This window comes from Canis lupus, chromosome 3, assembly GCF_011100685.1.
Source record: "Canis lupus familiaris isolate Mischka breed German Shepherd chromosome 3, alternate assembly UU_Cfam_GSD_1.0, whole genome shotgun sequence".
Classification (NCBI taxonomy): domain Eukaryota; kingdom Metazoa; phylum Chordata; class Mammalia; order Carnivora; family Canidae; genus Canis; species Canis lupus.
The window spans coordinates 24506710-24528764 of NC_049224.1; the positions used below are offsets into that span (position 1 = coordinate 24506710).

The following is a 22055-nucleotide window of genomic DNA, read 5'->3' on the forward strand; positions in this document are numbered from 1 at the left end:
AGTCAGTCTTCTCTTACTTTATCACATCTCCTTATTTTACAGTCACAAATGCAATACTAACTCTCCTTCTTCTCAAATTTCATAGTTCTTATAGCTATTATGGAATTTGGCACATTTTAATCATATACATATTAAAGACAGTTTGTCAGGAAATATAATGAGGCCAAAAGAAAAAGACAAATGTGTGCTATTGATTAACCTTCCTTTATTATTTTATTTCATATACAAAGATTATTGAAGACATAGCCTGCATCAGCCTCTTTATTCTGAATTTCTAGAAGTGGTATATGCAGGACAAAGCACTCAATAATGCTGGTAACGGTAACATTGCTTTATTCAACACACAATTTATCTTCATTTGTCACAAAAATAATATTTAAAAAATAACATGCATAAGTTTGATCTAGAGAAATTATTTTTAGAAACTGTTCACAAATGAAACACTTATAAAAGATCTTTAACTAAACAAAGTATAAGTCCTAAAATTTTACTGAAAATATTTGAATAATCATGTTTAAACAAAGCATTTCTGTGCTCTTTGTCCTTTAGTAATGATTTACCAAAAACAATCATTGAATAACGCTTATAGATTATCACATATTTTTAATTTCTTTAAGTTATTTGTTGTTTTTTATTTTCATATTTTATTTTTTACTCCATTTGCTAACATCTCAGTTATTTGGGGGTCTATATCTTCTCGTTTTGACATAACTAGTACTTTTGTACTTTTCACATAAGCTTAGAACATGAAATAACCTTCAGTTCCATTGTGGTAAAACATTTTATTTCATTCATGATGTTTTAATACAAATTAAATAACTATTTACATTTAGTTATATATCGCAGCAGGTGATTTAAGTTATAGAATTTCACTGTTAAAATGTATATTTTGAATATAGTATACCAAATAATTAAAAAATAAGTGTACCTATTTTTCTTTCAATATTGAATTATAAATTATGAGCAGGGAGTCATTTCTTTTGATTAATAACTCCTCTGACCAGTATAATGAATATTTACACGTTATTCTTTGTTGATAGAGCACTTAAAATGCCTGAAACAATAACTATGATCACACCAAATTCAGAGACATCTAATGTAAAAATGCCTTTCAAATAAGAACATAATAAATGTGAAATCTATGATAAATTTCCTTTACCTAAAACACAAAAAGATTATAACAGCTTTCCACTAAAAATTATTTTAAACAGAAATTCAAGTCTGTCAGTAATTTGAAATCTAAACGCATGAAACAGCCTGAGGGAATTGTAGGAAAGGTTGTTCCCAGGGTGAGTTATAAACAAGGAAATACTTTATTTAAACATCTATGTAATCTCCACTGAAACATATTATTTGGAAATTATGTTAAAAAAGAACTTAAAATACATGGACTTATAAGACTAAATCTCTGAAACATTTAATCATCATGCTTTAAATTAAAATGCCATAAAGCTGTGGTTAACACTGAGTATAAATATATATTTTTAATATTAATATTATGACCTTTCTGTACAGTTTTTAAAAATTCACTCAGGGAAACTTTATCTTAAAATATAACTGCTGATCTTATTGGCAAACCTATAATAATACCTATGATCAATCTTTACTTAATTATTTTGAGCCGCAAACACAATTAATAAATCATCTTTGAAGTGCACTGACCATAATCAGTATATTCTGGAACAAGTCCAGGGGGCCATTAATCAAAACATGCAGCAAGGAAAGTGAGAGCCGCAGCCTGAACAGTTAGGTAAACACAGAGTGAAGCTAATAAAAACCTATCTCGCTTTAAAACCACCACTGTGTTTACTTTTGCAACTAAGATAAACATTATGATAAAATTAAAATTGTATAAAAAAATGAGGTTTGCTCACAATGACCAAAGTAAATATATAGCAATTGCACATTCATTTTATGTTTCTAATCTGACATTAAAGAACTTTTAAAGTTCAGTTACGAAAAATCTTCAAGATTTAGAAATTTGGATCTGATAAATAATAGTCTCTAGAAAAATTAAACACATACATATGCACACATATAAATTTTAAATACTGGAAAATTTGCAGTAAGTTGTAAGAATTTTTAAGAATTAAGATATAAATATGACGGCAGATCCTTTTATTTTACTTTATTTTTAAAAATTATTTATTTATTCATGAGAGACACAGAGAGAGAGAGAGGCAGAGACACAGGCAGAGGGAGAAGCAGGCTCCACGCAGGGAGCCTGACGGGGGACTCGATCCTGGGTCTCCAGGATCACGCCCAGGGTTGGAGGTGGCGCTAAACTGCTGAGCCATCCAGGCTGCCCCCTTTTTAAAAAAATAAGATGGCCAACTACCATATTTTAAATTGGCAGTGGGAAATGACTGAACTGTAACAAAAAATGAGTAAATGCTTGAGAAAGTTGGAAAATAAATTTTAAAATGATTAATATAAGATAGAATACAAATGCATATATATACCTATGTGTATCAAACGAATCAACTGTTTTTAAAACGTGGTCTTCCAATTGTATTATTTTCCTCCAACACTATCTTATTGATTGCTAAATAAAGGAGGAAACTTTGCTAAGTTAACACATAGAAAACTATGGGCAATCCTCAGTTCCATGAGTTATAAGAGAAGAAAACACTCTATGTTTGAAAACTGCATAGTTTCTTTCCACAAACAGACATCCAAGATTTAGCTGAAAACCCAGGGATATAGCGCTTGAAAAATAACAATGCATAGTATTCCTAGAGCATCCAACTTAGATAGTATTTTCATACACACGACCTCATATGACCCTGATATTCATGTTGAAAGGTAGGCAGGAGGTATTATTAACCCAATCTCTGCACTCACAAGAACTTACAGTTGTATTTCTACTGTATTACTGCAGAAATTTTGAATAAGCAGTTAAACCTCACTGAAACTCATCTTTATTTAGCTTTAAATAAATATGGTTCTAAATAGAGCCCTAATTCAGAGTTGTGGTGAGAATTAAGTAAGTTAATGGAACTGAATGCTTAACTCAGAACCTGGCATAAGTAATCAAACATATATTAGTTACTATTTTATTTTTGAACAGTATAATAAAGTAGTTTAAAAGATTTTGCTTTTAATAAGATGATCCTCGATTCAAAAGATTTTGCTTTTAATAAGATTATCCTCGATTCAAAACCAAAGATGTACCACTTGTCTTTGGGCAAGTTAACTAAACTCTCTAGTTCTGAGCTTCCTGATCTGTGAAATGGGTATAGTTAAATAAGATAATGCATATGAAAACCCAGTACAGTATGTAGGATATAATAAGTAATCAAACAATATTAAATATTGTCAGTATTGATGGAATGATCTAATAACTTACATAAATAAAAAAAGTCACTAACAAAAATTAAAGGGCAAATGAAGAGCTGGGAAAAACAAAGATTAATATTTTTAGATATCTGTAACTTTTACAAAACAATAGGAGACTGAAACTCAGCTGAGGTTATGGACAGGTAGTAAGCAAAAGATAAAATGCCAATAATCAATAAACACTAGAAAAGCACAAGACGTCTCTAATGGTTAAATACAAAAACTAAGAATGAGATATTGATTAAATAATTAAAATGATCTGGAAATGATCAAAAAGAACTGGAAAACAACAGAACAAAAGGCTTGTGAGAGTGTTCCAGCCTTCTGGAGGAATTCTGGCAAAATCTAAGAAAAGACTAACTACATATGCTCTCTGACCTTGTAAATCCACTTCTGGGAACTCATTAGAAAAAAATAATCAGTCATATGTGCAAATTTATGTACAATTATATACAGCACTCTTTGTAATAATACAAACATAGATAAGGCCTAGACGTATAGGATAGGAATTGCTTAAGAAATTATGGTACATTATACAACAAAATACTATAAATATAAAATGATATGGAATCAATGTATTTACTAAAGTGGAAAATGCTTATAAAATATAGTTAAATTTAAAAATAGCAGGATACATCAAAAATTGTATGAGCCTTGTTTTGCAAATAAAGTATAGAAGAGATCTGGGAAGCCTGGGTGGCTCAGCAGTTGAGTGTCTGCCTTTGGCTCCTCCAAATTCCAGGATCCAGTCCTACATCAGGCTCCGTGCAGGGAGTCTGCTTCTCCTTCTGCCTGTGTTTCAGCCTCTCTCTCTCTCTCTCTCTCTCTCTCTCTCTGTGTGTGTCTCTCATGAACAAATACATAAAATCTTAAAAAAAAAGAAGAAAAAGAAGACAAAGAAATCTGTAAATAGAGTAGCATGGTATTACTGAAAAACAAATGGATTCCTTTAATAAGTGGATAAACACTGAATATAGCAAGACGATGAAATATTTATTATTCAGTGCTAGAAAGAAATCAACTATGAAGCCGTGAAAAGATATGGCGGAAACTTATATGCATATTATTAAGCGAAAGGAGTCAATCTGAAAGGGCTACATACTGTATGATTCCAACTATATAACATTCTGCAGAAGGCAAAGTATGGGGAGGGATGGATGAATTGGTAGAGCAATAGGACTTTTACAGTAGTGAAACTTCTCTTTATGGTACTACAATAGTGTATATTGTCATTACATATATATGTCCAAATCTGTAGAATGTATAATAGCAAGAGTGAATCCTAATGCAAATTATGGACTTTGAGTGATAACGGTGTGTCAATTTAAGTTTATCAATCGTAACAAATGTACCACTCTGTTGGGGGATGTTAATAGTGGAGGAGGTTGTACATGCGTGGTGATCAGGGATACACAGGAACTCTGTACTTCTGCTCAAATTTGCCGTGAACTTAAAAATACTCTAAAAAAAGTTCATTCATAAATAAAAAAAAAATTGATCAAACACTGGGCTTGACAATAAAAACAGAAAGAAATGTATCAAAAGGCAAAAAAATACATTTCTTCAAAACTCTATTATAAGAATCTTTTAATAAAAAAAGAATCTTATTAATAGTAAATATTTTATTTAAAAGTCTATTTGACTGTGACCGGGTTACTGTGGAGAACTGGGCACTCTAGGATCCTGAAAAGCTTTGAAAGACATGATAGCTTTACTTTCATAGGCAGGGAAGCCTGTATGTAATCATTCCTTTACACAAAAGTGCATATATTATGCAATTTCTTCCAGGATGATGCTGTAAACTTCTAGTATTAAAAGGGAAAGAACTGAGCTTTCTTGGGCCTAGGAAGACTGTATGTTATACCAACGATCTCAGTGGTTGCTGTGTAAGACCTAACCAGACTCAAGGAGGTAAGAAAATACTATGCTAAAATACACCCCATCTTCCTGGTCCTGTAGCTATGGGAATTTTTTAAAAGATTTTATTTATTTATTTATTCATGAGAGACACAGAGAGAGAGAGAGAGAGAGAAAAGGAAGAGGCACAGGCAGAGGAAGAAGCAGGCTCCATGCAGGGAGCCCGACGTGGGACTCGATCCCGGGTCTCTAGGATTAGGCCCTGGGCTGAAGTTGGCGCTGACCGCTGAGCTACCTGGGCTGCCCAGCTATGGATATTCGATAAGATTGTGTAACCTTGTCTCATTAAACCATAAAGAGGGGATGTGTGTGCATGTGAACTGTTTTTTCACTACCTCTAATCTAAAATATTACAGCTACACAATTACTTAATGGGACCACATACAGGTTCTTTCAGAACACACAGTTAAAATTTCTTCACTCCAGTTCAAGGAGCAACATCTGTGAAAAGTTATAATAATATTTTAAAGTTGTTTGAAACAATGTGTTAGAACTCTTTGCTTTCAAAAGATACTCATCACATGGAAGTCTAAATCATATCTGAGCCTTGTATGAGATATATCAACCCACATATTTTTACATGTTAGCATGCAGAAGCAAAGACTATACAAAAGTATCTGAAGACTAGACAAGTATTTCTTTGCAATTTTGGCCTAAATTAATTAATTAATTAATTTAAAGATTTTATTTATTTATTCATGGCAGACACAGAGAAAGAGGCAGAGACACAGGCAGAGGGAGAAGCAGGCTCCCTGTGGAGAGCCTGATGTAGTACTAGATCCCAGGACCCCAGGATCATGACCTGAGCCAAAGACAGATGTTCAACCACTGAGTCACCCAGGTGCACCTGGCCCAGATTATTTTAATGTTTTTATCATGCCATTGAGATTATGTTGAACTGCTCCTTTTGGGATGTACCAATGTGTGCTAATCACTAGAATTCTCTTAGAAAGTGATCCTGCTGCTCCCAGCAGGGCCATATGTTGGACAGGCAGGACGTTTCCTAAGTAGTAGCATTGTGGGGCATGGCAGAGGAAGCTTCCATATATGCACCAATTTTCTTTTCTTGAGGTCTCATTTACACACTAATTTTTTTTTCATGAGATACATTCAATGCCTAATATTCTATAATTATGGTTAAAGGCTTTTATATTTCTAAAATCAATATTTGAGAATTTTGAGAGCTCATATTCCAAACTAAAGCCCTGGAGAATATTATCCCTTGGACTGTTACTAAGCCTTTTCTAGGAGGGGAGAGGCCAATTGCATGAGGATGCTATGCTTAAGCACATTTGATAAGTCAAATGAATTATTTACTATGGGCTTCTCAGAGCCTTTAAAATATAAATCTCCAAGTTCTACGGGTTGGAACACATGCAAATGTGGAAGCTATGGTATACGGCCATATACAAACTTATTTGAATATGGAACCCCTTACAGAGTACTTGATAAGATCTCCTTTACATATTCTACATAATGAAGTCTGTTAATGGTATTGTAAATAATGAATTCTGGACTCATTACCATCTAACTTCAATAAACATTTTGAATTTCTTCCTACCAAACCTCAGAGTTGGGGGCCTTGTGTTCCTATTTATATATTTAGCTCTTCTCTTGGCCATAGGGACTAAGGTATTTTATTTTATTTTATTTTACTTACTTACTTACTTACTTACTTACTTATTTATTTACTTATTTATTTATTTATTTATTTATTTATTTATTTATTTATTTATTTATTTATTTATTGTTAAGGATCACTGAAGAAGGAGTTCAAAATTAAGTTAGTGCTGTTTCTGACAAGAATAATAAGAACTTTATACTCTAGCTCTAGTAACAAGACCTGTATGATATATCCCTTTGTATGATTCCCTTTCTTGGTCTCTAGCATAATCCTCATTTGGTTACATCAGGGCTTGGGTCCCCCTGGCCACCTTTCCACAGGGTTGGAACCTTAACTCTTAGACAAAGTTTTCATTTATAGGTCTCTTGTTCAGATGCTAATTTCAGTATCTCTTAAAACTAGTTTACTTTCAAGAAAGAGAACCTAAAGGGTTGAGAAACAGAACAGCTAAAAAAGTAAAGCAAAAATTGGGAGAAATGGGCTGAAATAGCTGAAGATGTGACAAGCAGGAAAATGCTAATTAAATTATCCTATCTGAGCATTTTGCTCATTGATTGATTTTATTAACTGGTTGCTAATTTCAGTAAGACTGGGACACTGACTCAATTTAGTCAAATAAGTAAATAATGAATGGATTAATTAATCAATTAGTTAAAATAATCCCACTAGTCCACCTGGCCATAACTGACTTAATGTCATACAGAATGCTATAAATAGACTTTTATTGTATTCACTCTTTTAAAATGTTGCAAGAATTAATAAAAGCTCCTAAATTTTAAACAAATCATACCGTGATTATTATATTGTATTATAAAGCATGACCTCGTTAAAAAGTTAAACTGAGTGCCTAATAAAGCCTGAGCACAGTGATATTAGATATGTATTGTGCCCTTATATATTTAGAGAGTAATTTTATAATGTTCTTGTTTATACTCAGTATTTTACCTGATATTAATAAAGTATATAAACATGAAAGTAATTTTACAATTTCCATAGTCTTTTTCAGCTGGTTCATTTTGTTTAATATATAGGATTAAAAACTCATACTGAGCAACTCTATAAATTTCAAGTTATGTAAGATAGTAAATAACAAGGAATATACACCATATGGCTATGTTGAATAAATCTTAAGTGCTGATGCTAGCTGACAGACAAGGCTGAGTGCTCCCCAAATATCATCATATTGTGTGGATTAGTCACACTACAATTTTTAATGAATATTTATTAATATATAACACATTCAAGGAGTTCAGAGTCTTACTAGAAGTGGGAACTCTTCAAAGATCTAAAAATATTCCTTAAAAGAAAAGCATCTATATTTACCATAAAAAGGCAAAATAGCACTACAATTCTGCACCTCAGGACTGCTAACACATGCCAATTTAAGCTATTATCCCTGTGAGCACTCTATGTAAGTTTCAGTATGTTTTCAATTTTCTAGTTTCCTGTGTTTCAAGAGAATGAAAGTTGTATTATTGGGAATCCAAAGTTGTACAACATTAAGCAGTCTGAAAGTGAAGTTTGAAAAAAAGGAAAAAGAAACTAAGTATAGTAGCATTAAATAATTTTAAATGAATATATCTAAGAAGATGCAAAAAGGACCAAAATATCGGAGTTTTCTCAACAATGATATTTTATAACTCTTAAGCTCTTGACTTTAAAAAGTCTTAAAATAGGGAAGACAGAAGAAAAGTCTCTGGTGATGTGAGAAACGAAAACGCTAAGATGTGGGGCAAGATAAGTCTGAATTTTTAACAAGATAGTGCACAGCCACCTTGGTATGACCTCCGAGCAACCATCATCATCAGCCTCATCACACTCCTAGCCTTCTGGTTCTCTCCACACCATCACTTACACATTCTACCTGGGTGCATGCTCACAGGCTGTTTCCTCAGGATTTTAAACCCTCTGCTCTCTACTCCACTATTCTACTTCTCTTTACCCGTCAGATTGAACTCAGATGATTCCTCAAGCCCCACCTCCCTTGCCATGCTTCCCCTAAATCCTGAAATCCTCGAAAAGTTTGCAATTATATATTGGTGTAATGATATAATTAATGCTCGTCTTCTCTCATATACAGTAAGCTTTATGATATCAAAGCCTGCCTCAGCGGTATGTCTCCAGTACTCAACATGTAAGCATTTGTTAAATGAATGAATGGTGAATAAAGGAGGGAAAACCATAGTAATTTTTTTCTTCTCGACAAACAGCTTCTACTGTGTATTTCTTTAGTCAATAGGAGATGAGGAAATGACATTGTAAGGGACTGACAAAATATCTGTAATCAAGCATATTCTTAGAATTGAAAACAAGTAATGAAGTCAAACTTCCCTGATAAATTTAATGGCATATAATGGTTAACATGCCATGGTATCGTAAACCATAAACTCAAAAGTTTCTGTGCAATTTTTCCTCACTAGAAGTATAAAAAATCATATCAACACATTCATTCTCAGTTTAATTTTTTTCTACTTAAACATGGATAAGAATATAAAGAAAAACAATATGGTAAGATACTGGGCAACCCTGTCAGGACCCCTCTCACTTCTGAGATCTTTCTCTGTATCTTTACTTAATAAACTTCTATCTCTTTAATAAAATTATATATATATATATATATATATATATATATATATATATATTATAGTAGGATACCTTTGTTTAGATCTAAAATTAGGTGGTATTCAGAATTTTGAAAACTCTTGATAATGGTCATCTAAGAGTTATTTCTATTGAATGTCCTTAGAACATACACTTAAGGATATATACAACCAAATATTTCATGTGCTTTTATCATGAAGTGCAGGTTTATAAACAGGCATATTTTAGTACAGTAAACTGAAAGGAAACACCATTAGACAAACAGCTTCATAAACATTAGTGATTGGTTGATGTAGAACTAACAGTTTAACTTAGTAAGATAATAACATTAACAGTAATAGGACAACAATAATAATTAAACTAATTTAATGGCCAAGTTTGGTGAGATGTATCTACTCATCCATGTAAAATAAAGACAGCTCTCACTCTTATGAACAATGGAGAATATGTTATTCATTAATCTACAGAATAATTATTTAAAACTCACAATGTGACCTTGAATAAGTTCCTTAAATTTTCTGTACTTTTGTGCAATACAGTTTTTCATTATTTGACAGAATTGGGCTAATATTTCCATAGCAAATAGTTCCCACTTAAGATGGGATCATTACTTTTTAGAGTAAACTCAAGGACTTAGAAAATTACATTTGTCTTCAGCCACAAAATATTTTTAAGACATAGAGAGTGACACTTTTTTTAGGAATCACTAAACACACAAGACTAAGTATAAAAGCTGTGACCATTCAAATGCAGTTTTAGCTTCCTGTTTTTTGTTAATTTTTTAATATGGCTAAAGAGTAATTGTTTTCATGTAAGGATGGGATTTTACTTTGTTACAATGATAGACATTTGATAATCTATTGAGAAATTATCTTCATTATAGCATTTACATTGTTGACAAATCAATGTGCTAAATTTTCTTGTGTGAAAGATATCTAGTTGTTCACTAATCATATTGCCATTCATTCATTAAATGGTGTTTTAGAGCCCAGACACTATGAAAAGTCACCTCTGATTTGCCTGGCTCTTTTTTTTTTTTTTTTTTTTAATTTATGATAGCCACACAGAGAGAGAGAGAGAGGCAGAGACACAGAGACACAGGCAGAGGGAGAAGCAGGCTCCACGCACCGGGAGCCCGACATGGGATTCGATCCCGGGTCTCCAGGATCGCGCCCTGGGCCAAAGGCAGGCGCCAAACCGCTGCGCCACCCAGGGATCCCTGCCTGGCTCTTTATATCTGAAGAAAAACCTGTTATCTTTCTACCATAGAAAAATGTAGAAAGGAGCTAACAAATGGTCAGAATGGAGAAACTGAACAGACTTTGGGGTCTTTACGTGGTTTCACTAGTTTAATCTTATTCCTGAAGTTTTAGGCATAATTTTTATCAGAAGCAAATACATGAGGTTCGATTTCACTTTTCCACCCTTAATACAACATAAACAATATATTTTAAAGATTTTTAAAAATTTATTCATGAGAGACACAGAGAGAGAGGCAGAGAGAGGCAGAGGGAGAAGCAGGCTCCTGGTGGGGGGCCCGATAAGAGACTTGATTCCAAGACCCCAGGATCACGCCGTGAGCCAGAGGCAGACATTCAACCACTGAACTACCCAGGCATCTCAAACGATATATTTTAATAAAAGCTTATAGAATATGGTAGAAATTCCCATATTATTTGTTGGTCGCATTTTATGCTAAAAATCATATTATATATTTGATTGTTTAGTATTTTTATTGGTACAAATAACTTTACTACAAAGTTCTCTTGTATATTTAATATACATAGTTGGCCCAGAAATTTTAAAAGTATATTTGCCAATGATTCACTTCTACCAGCTGAAAAACAATGCAATTTTTATTAAAGTCAGCTAAATTATAATTACGAATTCATAATTCTATTTCTTTAATTCATAAGGAACTAGGTTATTATACTTTTTAACCATGAAAACAACGTAAATATGATACATAAGTACCACATTCTGATTTTCTATTGCCATTCTAGTGAGATAGGATTAGAAACCCCATTGATTAGTTATAAGCATACCTCCCTAACTAACAGATCAAAAGTGCATTGCACGTTCACATAAAATGACCTAAAACCACTTCGACCTATGGTATGACTTAAAAATTTGGAATATAATTCCAAAGATTCCAATTTAAAACCTTAAGGCTGATGTCCTCCCCTCACTCTGTTCTTGAAATGACAAAATTATTTGTGTATATCTCTGTCTCTCAATAGAATATAAGCCCCTTCAGGCAGTGGATCCAGCACAGGCTTTCAGATAAAACAATAGTTGTGCTGCTCTGGAAAAATAATTACATAATTCTGAATCTGAGTTGTTTTTCATTTGCAAGAAGGATAAATTAACATTGACTCTGTAGGATCTATGTGATTTTCAAATGAGAGATCCCATAAAACATTTAGCACAATTCTTATTTATTTTGTATCTCTCTCTTTTTCCATACCTTTTCACTATACCAATGACTGTGTATCACAATAAATGTTTAAATAAATTTAAAAATTACCATGATTTTGTTTTATGGATTAGTATTAGTATAGATTAGTACATACACAGATTGGCATACATTAGTATTTATTTTTTTTGAGAGTACAAAGTAACTCATGGTATTTAGAAATGTACTAAAATTTTTACATTGTGGAATATTCATAAATATATAAACTTAAAAATAATTTTCAGATAGACATCTGTATTTTTAACCTTATATTTTTCATGAATTTTAATTTTCAATACCTAATAAATGTGTAAGGAATTTATTGCTGAATCATGTTCATGTTTTGAAAGTAGTTAAAAGTATAATAAAATCATAGATATTGGGAGATTTTACAAATCATCTAGTTCAAGCTTTTCATTTTACAAATGAGAAAACTAAATCCCAGAAAGGGGTAATGACTTGTACAAAATCCATTAGATGTAATTTTTTTTAAAAGATTGTATTTATTTATATGAGAGAAAAACAGGAAAAGGAGTAGAGTGGCAGAGGGAGAGGATGAAATAGGCCCAACAGTGAGCAGGGAGCCCAACATGGGACTCCATCCCAGGAATCTGGGATCCTGATCTGAGCCTAAGGCAGACACATACTCAAGTGAGCCACCCAGGTGCCCCTGACATAAATAGTTTCTAAATTAAATCAGAGTACCTCTGATCTTCCTTTCCTCCACTTTGTTTTTGAGATGCAGAGCTGGAGAAGCCAAGAAAAGCCAGAGAAAAAATATGGAAGATGCCCAGTGGGAATACTAGCAGGGACTAGAGGCCACAGAATTGGTCAAAGAGGGCTTAGGACACTAAAAAGTTTTGAGTTAGATGCCAATATCTTTTCAGCCCTAAGAAGTAAATATCCACACCTGCATTTGTTTGGGAGCATACAGCTAGATTATATTTGCCTAACTGATATACATGAGAAGTTATCAGAGAAAAGAGATGTTGAGGAAGTTAGGGAATAGGTAGTAGTTTAAATGTAAAAACATAAAATAAGGATTAATCATCAGTATTTGAGAATGCCTTATTTTAAGTTTTTCACAGTTAAGAGCTTGTTTTTATTTTTTGTTTTGTAGAATCTTTCTAATGTTTTTGATTAAAGAAAGTGGGAAAGAACAAGCACTTTAAACTTTAATGGCCATAAAATTTCAGCCTCTGTATTCAAAATGGAAAAACAAAACCCAAAAGTATGCAAAAAAAAAAGATAAAAACAAAACATATAGTTTCTCTTTCTGCTTTATCTGGGCAAGGGAAGAGGAATTGCAAAGCAGGGTATCAGCCACTCAACATCTGATTGATAAATGCTAAACTAAATTTCCTTTCATCTTTAAAATTCTTCCTGACATCTAACATATGTTTTTCATTTCTTCTAAGGGCCAGTTGAGCCTAAAGGTCCAAAGTAATATAATTAGCAGACAATTCAAAGAAGCTGATATGGTTTATATCAACTTTTAAAGAAGTGAAAATATACAAAATAAGTACTGGCATGATTCTCAAAACACAGAAAAGGAACATAACATTAATTGCATATACTTGGTAGAAACAACATGCTGCACTTATTAAAAAGTCTAAATACAATATTTAGTCTTGATTCAGATCTAAACTTTTTTCATCTCTGTACCATGTGTAATGGAAACCTGTTTAAGCGGTATCGTATAATCAGAAAATGTTAGTAACTTCAAAACCTTGTATATCATTCACGCACAGAGTGAGAAGACTAAAGGTGCAACTCTCTAATGTAAAACCAATATATCTGGGATGCTGGCTCAGTGGTTGAGCGTCTATCTTCGGCTCAGGACGTGATCCCTGGGTCATGGGATCGAGTCCCACATTGGGCTCCCTGCATGGAGCCTGCTTCTCCCTCTGCCTGTGTCTCTGGCCCTCTCTTGGTGTCTCTCATGAATAAATAAATAAAATCTTTAAAATATATATATATTTCACTCTTCCCCCAGACTCTGAAATCTTCATTAGACAAAATGATTAAACCAAAAGTTTCATGAGGACAGGAGCTGTGTCTGCTTTCTACTCTCCTCAATCCTCAACAGCCAGGTTCTGTCTGGCACACAAGTGATTTGCAACGCTCATTTGCTTACAGATTGACTGAAGGAAGTACAGAGTTTCCAGAATACTTCAAACTGCTTGTAAATTTATTTTTTCCCATATTAATCTTAATCTAATAGTTTGGCTGCTCTAATGTTTGCAAAGTAGAAATATTTTTGGTTCATTATTTAAAAGAGATAATATAATACCTTTGAACTCTATGAAACCAGCAGCTTATGAGCTAATGAATGATGATACATACAAATCACAAAGAGTTTAGTGCAGAGTGGATTTTTTATGTATTGTATGAAGACACAGTGCATAAAAACATACCAGTTAATGACAGATTACGCCAATTGTGGAGAGAATAAAAACCCAATACTAAATAGGCAAACAAAAACAATTCCGCTCTTAACCGTATAATGCTTATTTCTTTACAAGAAACTTGAAAACTCCTTCCTATCAGGCTGTCAGTTTCCTGAAGGCTTTGGATTGTGCCTGTCTTGGCATCCTCATCACCTAAAACTTTCTGCTCTCAGGATGTCTTTACACTTTTTAAAGTTTTTGAGATCCTCAAAAGCTTTTGTTTATGTGTACTATATTTATTATATTCAAAGTTAAAACCAGGAAATTTTTTAAATCTTTATAAACTCATTTAAAAATAACAATAAACCCAACATATGATAACATATTCTTTATGAAAGATCATTGTATTTTCCAAACAGAAATTCTTGTGAAAGCAATCTTCTACACTTTTGCACATCTGCTTCAAGGCTGGCATGAATAAAAAGAGTTGAATTCTCATATGCCCCCACATTCAATCAGATCTGATATGTTGTTTTAATTAAAATATATGAAATATATTCCAAACAGGTATGGAATTGAAAAAGGGATGAGCTTGTGGATCCCCCCAGGGGTCCTCATGCCACACTGTGAAACCACTGACTGTAATATCATTTGTCATATGGCTATTGTTTAATAACTATTTACTAAGTTAATAAAAAGTTTAGCGAAAAAGAAAGAAATTCTCAGGGCATATACACATATATCCAAACATACAAATGATTTGCACATCCATTTTGTTTTCAACTGATAATTCTTTATAAATGTTGCTTTGCTGCATTAATGCTAATTATCCCAAGTCCTCAACTCATTACAACTAAATTGGGATGCAGATCAAAGGAGGGTATCTGAACGAAAGAGTGAAAAACTAACAATAAAGCTTGTAATTCCAAAATTTAATAGAAAGAAATAGATGACTAGGAAGGGACAATTTGAGAAAATTCCAAGCATAGCCAAATCAAGTAGCTAATTCAAATGCTATATGGGTCTGTTTAAAGCTGTAAATTAGGTTGAAACACTTTACTGAACTCAAGCTGGATTTTAACATTTTTAGTATCTACATGCCATTTCTAATTAATCTATAAAAACCATGAGAAAAAACATTTTGCTTATATTTTTAGTACTTCTGCTTTAAATATTAATAGGAATTAACTAAATACCAGAGAAAATATATTGATTTGAACATTTTACACTTTCCAAAATCACAATTTTTGTTCTTTAAAAATAGCCTTAAGTAAAGAAATAAGAATATAATTTTTGAGGTCAGATATTAGATTTTTAAAATGATATCTCATCATTTGGCAAAAAATAAAATGACTTACTTCTTTTCTTGAGGCTGGTGTACCTGAGAAACCATTTTCGGTTCTGTTCCAAGATTTTTTTGCATCCGCTGCCTCCTCTTTCTACTTGGTGCAACATCTGTGACATCAGGACTTGAAATAATGGAATCATCTCCTCTTAGAGTAGCTAAAATAAAATGACACAGAAATGTGACCCAATAAAATCATGCATATAATTTGTAAGCAAAAACTGCTACTTTAGCATTGATATGCAAGGTGACACTCTTTAAATATAGCACAAGTATTTTTTTAAAAATTCATGAAGAGGGAATGCCTGGGTGACTCAGTGGTTGAGCATCTGCCTTCGGCTCAGGGCGTGATCCTGGAGTTCCAGGATCGAGTCCCACATTGGGCTCCCTGCATGGAGCCTGCTTCTCCCACTGCCTGTGTCTCTGCCTCTTTCTCTCTGTGACTCTCATGAATAAATAAATAAAATCTTTAAAAAAAATTCATGAAGATTTGGTAAAGTCAACCAGTTATATTGTAAAACTTTTATACCAATAGAAAACAAAGTATATTGTACATACGGAATAATTTTATCAAAATGGTCTCTGCCTATCTTGCACAACAACCCTCCCAAAACTTTATAGGCACAGTTTGACCTCTCAGTGTTAGAATTAGATAGAAGTGTCTTAGAGGCACCTCTAAAAGGTGTTTGAGGGGCAAATACTGCCATAGGAATAGGATAAATCAAGTTGATACTAAACAGTAATTATTAACAGGATTGGGAACTTCTGCTAGTAATCCAGAGATAATTTCATAGACTTTTCAGCCAACTGCAGGGAATAAGCACAAGAAAAAAATGTGAGAAAACACTAACAGATGTCTCTACTGTGGCTAACCCATTAAACTATACCTAAAAGTGGCTGATACACACGAAATAGAAGCAACAAAAGAAACATGTTTGATTTGTATTCCTTTACTCTCTATACACAATTTAGTTCCAAGACCTTTAGGGGAGTTCAGAATTCCTTCACCTAATACATAGTGTATTTATATAAATACATATTTATATAAAACAGCTCCTTTGCCATTGGTAAATAATGAACAATATCAATATAATTTGGACTTTGGATATCTTGCTGATTCATACGATTTTTCTCTAGCACCGTAACATTTTAAGTCATCAGGAGCAAGCTTTCAACCCAATTAAAGAAAAAGCATCAACAATGTAAAAAATCCTAAAAAACTGGAGATGAGCAGCTAAAAACCCTGTACAAGTCAATTCATTTAGCACAATAGGGGCTGGTTGAGTGGAGTCAAGAACCTTATACTTTTCAACAGTTAAGCTTTCTGTTAAAGAAAGAAGTTGTGAAGATGTTTCTCTGAGTAGTTTGAATCAGATGTTCAATTTTCATGAAACGATTAGACTCCAATGTATTCTGTAACTGCCATCTACTCCATTTGAGAGAATATTTGATACAAATGGTTAGCTGACTGTGATGCTGGGTGTAAATATTGCTAGAAAGTTAATGGAGTTAATATTTCATTAGGATTATAACTAGAGAACTAACAACAACAATGTAAAGCTGCGTAGATTTTGAGTGGGCTGCCTAAACTTTAATTTTTCCCTCATTGATTCTAATATTTTTAGTGTGGAATTCTGCCAAATGAGTGGTTTATCAGCCACACATATACCACATTCTAGAAGAAAAGTGTGTTTTTTGAGTTCTTACTTGCTGCTTCTCTGAGCGACGTGAGATCACATGGACATTGTTGACCACTCTCTCGAAAGTCTTTTGGTGCTTTCTTTTTGTTCTTGAAATGGGTACCATTTTTGAGAACATATTTGGTAGACACTTTGCTATGGATTTTACACATATTTTATTCATCTTTAACCTTGTGAAGTACTTAGTATTAGTACCTTTGTTTGACTTACAAAGAAACCAAGGCATTAGGTTAAGTAATTGGCCAAATCACAGAGGGTTTGATATTTTATCATATGACAACTAAAAATTATATCTCCCTAGTCGATAAAGTATTCCTTGACCAAATATTAACTGAATACCAACCAAAGGATATTTTACTCTCCAAAGTTATTTAAGTCATGAAGGTACTAAGTTCTACTACATTTCTCATACATTTTACTATTTCTCTGAACACATTCAAGCTGAACATCTTCCCTAATTTTATTAAGCTATGAGATGACTATGGAAGATAAATAGGGTTTCCTGATTTCTGCCCCAATCTGCTCTCACCTGAGGTTTACTCAATGACATAAGCAATTAACAAAGTACGGGCTTGCCTATAAATAAAGCTATTAAGAATGTCAGGGTCAAAACACACTGCAACTGTAGACAGACTTGAAAAATGAAAAAATAATTACACTTAATGACATGTTGGACGTACAGGACATAATGCTAGCTTAAATTAAAATGTTAAGGTAAAATTAAAAAATAAAGTAATCAAAAAGGTCTGCCATTCATTTCAGAATTTTTTTAAATTTTTATTTACTTATGATAGTCACACAGAGAGAGAGAGAGGCAGAGACACAGGCAGAGAGAGAAGCAGGCTCCATGCACCGGGAGCCCGACGTGGGATTCGATCCCGGGTCTCCAGGATCGCGCCCTGGGTCAAAGGCAGGCGCCAAACCGCTGCGCCACCCAGGGATCCCTCATTTCAAAACTCCAAATAATGACTTAACATATTTGCACTCAAAAGCATGCTTTATATGTAATATTGTTATACTATGTGTTATAAGGTTAGAATTTACTTTAAAATACAATGCAATTATATGTATATTGTTAGAGTGAGCTATAACTCAGGTGTTGATAGCATCTACTCAAAAAATGAACAGTCCATATAGTTGAGGGTCCATTTCTAAATTCTCTATTCTGTTCCATTGATCTATGTGTCTGTTTTTCTGCCAGTACCATACTGTCTTGATGACCACAGCTTTAAGTCAGGAATTGTGATGCCTCCATTTATGGTTTTCTTTTTCAACATTCAGGGTCTTTCTGGTTCCATAAAAATTTTAGGATTATTTGTTCCAGCTCAGTGAAAAATGCTTATGGTATTTTGATAGAGATTGCACTGAATGTGTGTAGACTGCTTTGGGAAGCATAGACATTTTAACAATATTTATTCTTCCAATCCATGAGCATGGAATGTTTTTCCATTTCTTTAAGTCTTCCTCAATTTCTTTCTTAAGTGTTCTAGAGATTTCAGAAATCCTTTACCTCTTTGGTTAAGCTTATTTCTAGTTATCTTATGGTTTTTGGTGCAATTATAAATGGGATCAATTCCTTGATTTCTCTTTTTACTGTTTCAATGTTAGTCTATATGAATGCAAATCACATCTGTGTGATTTTATATCCTGTGACCTTGCTGAATTCCTGTTATCAATTCTAGCAATTTTTTGGTGGAGTCTTTTGGATTTTCTATATATAGTATCGTGTCATCTGCTAAGACTGAAAGTTTTCTACTTTTTTGCTGATTTGGATGCCTTTTATTTCTATTTGTTATCTGATTGCTGAGGCTAGGACTTCCAGGAGTATGTTGGACAAGAGTGGTGAGAGTGGACATCTCCTGTCATATTCCTGACCTTAGGGAAAAGCTCTCAGTTCTTCCCAATGAGGATAATATTCACTATGAATCTTTCATATATGGCTTTTATGATGTTGAGGTTATGTTTACTCTCTCCCTACATGGTGAAGGGTTTTAATTAAGAAAGAATGCTGTATTTTGTCAAATGCTTATAGTCAGCTAATCTTTGACAAAGCAGTAAAGAATACCCAATGGAAAAAAAGGACAGTCTCTTCAACAAGTGGTGTTGGAAAAATTGGATAGCCACATGCAGAAAAATGAAACTAGACCACTTTCTTACACCATACCCCCAAAATAAACTCAAAACGAAAAACTCAAAACTCAAAAAAGACCTAAATGTGAGAAAGGAAACCATCAAAATCCTAGAGGAGAACACAGGCAGCAACCTCTTTGACTCTAGCTATAGCAACATCATATTAGACATGTCGCTGGAGGCAAGGGAAACAAAGGCAAAAATGAACTATTGAAACTTCATCCAGATAAAAAGCCTCTGTGCAACAAAGGAATCAATCAACAAAACTAAGAGGCAACCTAAAGAACGGGATAAGTTATTCACAAATGACTTATCAGGTAAAGGGCTAGTTTCCAAAATCAATATAAAGAACTTATCAAACATCCAAAAATCAAAAAATCCAGTCAAGAAATGGGCAGAAAACATGAACAGATATTTCTCCAAAGAAGATATACAAATGGCCAACAGACACATGAAAATTTTGCTCAAGATCACTCGGCAACAGGGAAATACAAATAAAAATCACAATAAGATACTACCTCACACTGGTCAGAATGGCTAAAATTAACAAACATAGGAAGCAACAGATGTTGGCAAGGATACAGAGAAAGAACGCTCTTACATTGTTGGTGGGAATGCAAACTGGTGCGGCCACTCTGGAAAACAGTATGGAGTTTCCTCAAAAAGTTAAAAATAGAACTACCTTATGATCCAGTAATTGCACTGCTTGGTATTTATCCAAAGAATACAAAAATGGTCATTCAGCACATGCACCCCAACATTTATAGCAGCCAAAATATGGAAAGAGCCCAGATGTCCATGAACAGGTGAATGGATAAAGAAGATGTGGTATATTTGTACAATGGATTATTATTTAGCCATCAAAATGAATAAAATCTTGCCATTTGCAAAAATGTAGATGGGGCTAAAGAGTATTATGCTAAGTGAAATAAGTCAGTGAGAGAAATACAAATACCACATGATTTCACTCATATGTGGGATATAAGAAACAGAACAGATGAACGTAGGGAAAGGGAAGGAAAAATAAAACAAGATGAATAGAAAGTGAGGCAAACCATTAAGAGATTCTTAACTATAGGAAACTGAGGATTGCTGGAGGAGAGGTGGATTGGAGGGATGGGCTAATGGGGTGATGGGCGTGGAGTAGGGCATCTGATGTAATGAGCACTGTGTGTTGTAAGCAACTGATCACACAATTCTACACTGAAACTAATAATACACTACATGTTAACCAAATTGAATTTAAATTTAAAAAATAAAAAATAAATACCCCGCCTAGGATCAGATTGTTGAGATTCTAAAAATAAAGTCCATACTCCTGAGGGGGATACTAGAGGCACTTTTGTTGTTTGTGTATCAATGAATAATAGACAATTTATTAATTGGTATACTAAGTGACAAAAATGTGTCTCTTAGTGAACACAAGGCATGAAAATAAGCATGATGAACATTGCATATGGGCTCTTATGAGTGAAATTAAATGCATTCCAGATATACAAATTAACTAAAATATTTCAGAGATATCTCTTCACCATTTTATTAAGAGACTACAATCCACTGAGGTCTGTTTGCAAGGAAGGAGGGGAGAGAAAAAAGAGATATGCTAAATAAATTTGCAACCTTTCTAATCTAGGCAGAAGATTATGAATTCAATATTGACCGTGTTGTTTTTCCCTGAGATTTCACCTCCAGAATTCTCAGTTTTTACTATTATGATCAGTCTCTGTCATGACAATGTGTCTTTCACCATTTCCAGGATTTTTTTTTTTTTTTAAAGAAAACGAAAGAGAAGAAAAAGCTATTGCCAATGAACTTACTACAGCTGATTCACCAATGTGCAGAGCTGTGGGATGAATTTCAAGTTCCCATTTAGTTCACTGAACCTAGAAAATGGGGAATCTTTACACAAGCCTTGTTATTGTGAAAGGTGGCTCCACAGAAAGCCACACTTCTTCTCATCTGACAGAAGAACTGCAGGAGTTTGGCAGTGGTGCTTCAGACATGAGAGGCAATGCTGGCTTCCCGGAGTACTCTCAGTGTCTCAATGTCCAGACAAAATGACACTGTTGGCTAAACTGCCAGCAATCTGCATAAATCTCATGAGTTAAAGTACCTGGTAAAATGCTGGCTCAACTATGTGCTCCCTCCCTTCCAGCACAGCCTACTTCAGTCATCTTGATTAGCCCTAGCAACTCCAAACTACAGCAACCTCTCCTTTCTCTGGAAGGTTTTTACAGGTTGAACCAGTCACTTCACAAATACTATATTATTGTACTATTCTCTTTTTACGTGTATCTCTTATCTCTTTTATTAGATCAAGAACTATGAACACCCTTCAGCTAGAGGCTATGCCCTATACTTTGATATATCCTTAATATATTACCCAACAGGGTTATAATGAGAAATATGAAATACGAAGACTTCAACTTCCTTTTTCAAATGTATATTTTATTTTTTAAATCAAATTTTATTTATTTATGGCCCTATAGATGGGATGTGGAGAAAAGTAGAATCAGAAGATCCGGATCTGCAATGGACCAGAATAGAGAACCCA

The 22055-nt window shown here is 33.6% G+C and overlaps 1 protein-coding gene across 7 annotated transcripts in view; it reads right to left on the reverse strand.

Annotated features, from left to right (window-relative positions):
- Window positions 1-22055, reverse strand: part of XRCC4 (X-ray repair cross complementing 4) — a 232192-nt gene that overhangs the window by 75445 nt on the left and 134692 nt on the right. For all 7 annotated transcript variants that reach the window (XM_038532412.1, XM_038532413.1, XM_038532414.1 and 4 more), the window contains one exon: window positions 15685-15829. In XM_038532412.1, the coding sequence (XP_038388340.1) occupies window positions 15685-15829 (145 nt within the window). The remainder of the gene's footprint in view (window positions 1-15684; window positions 15830-22055) is intronic.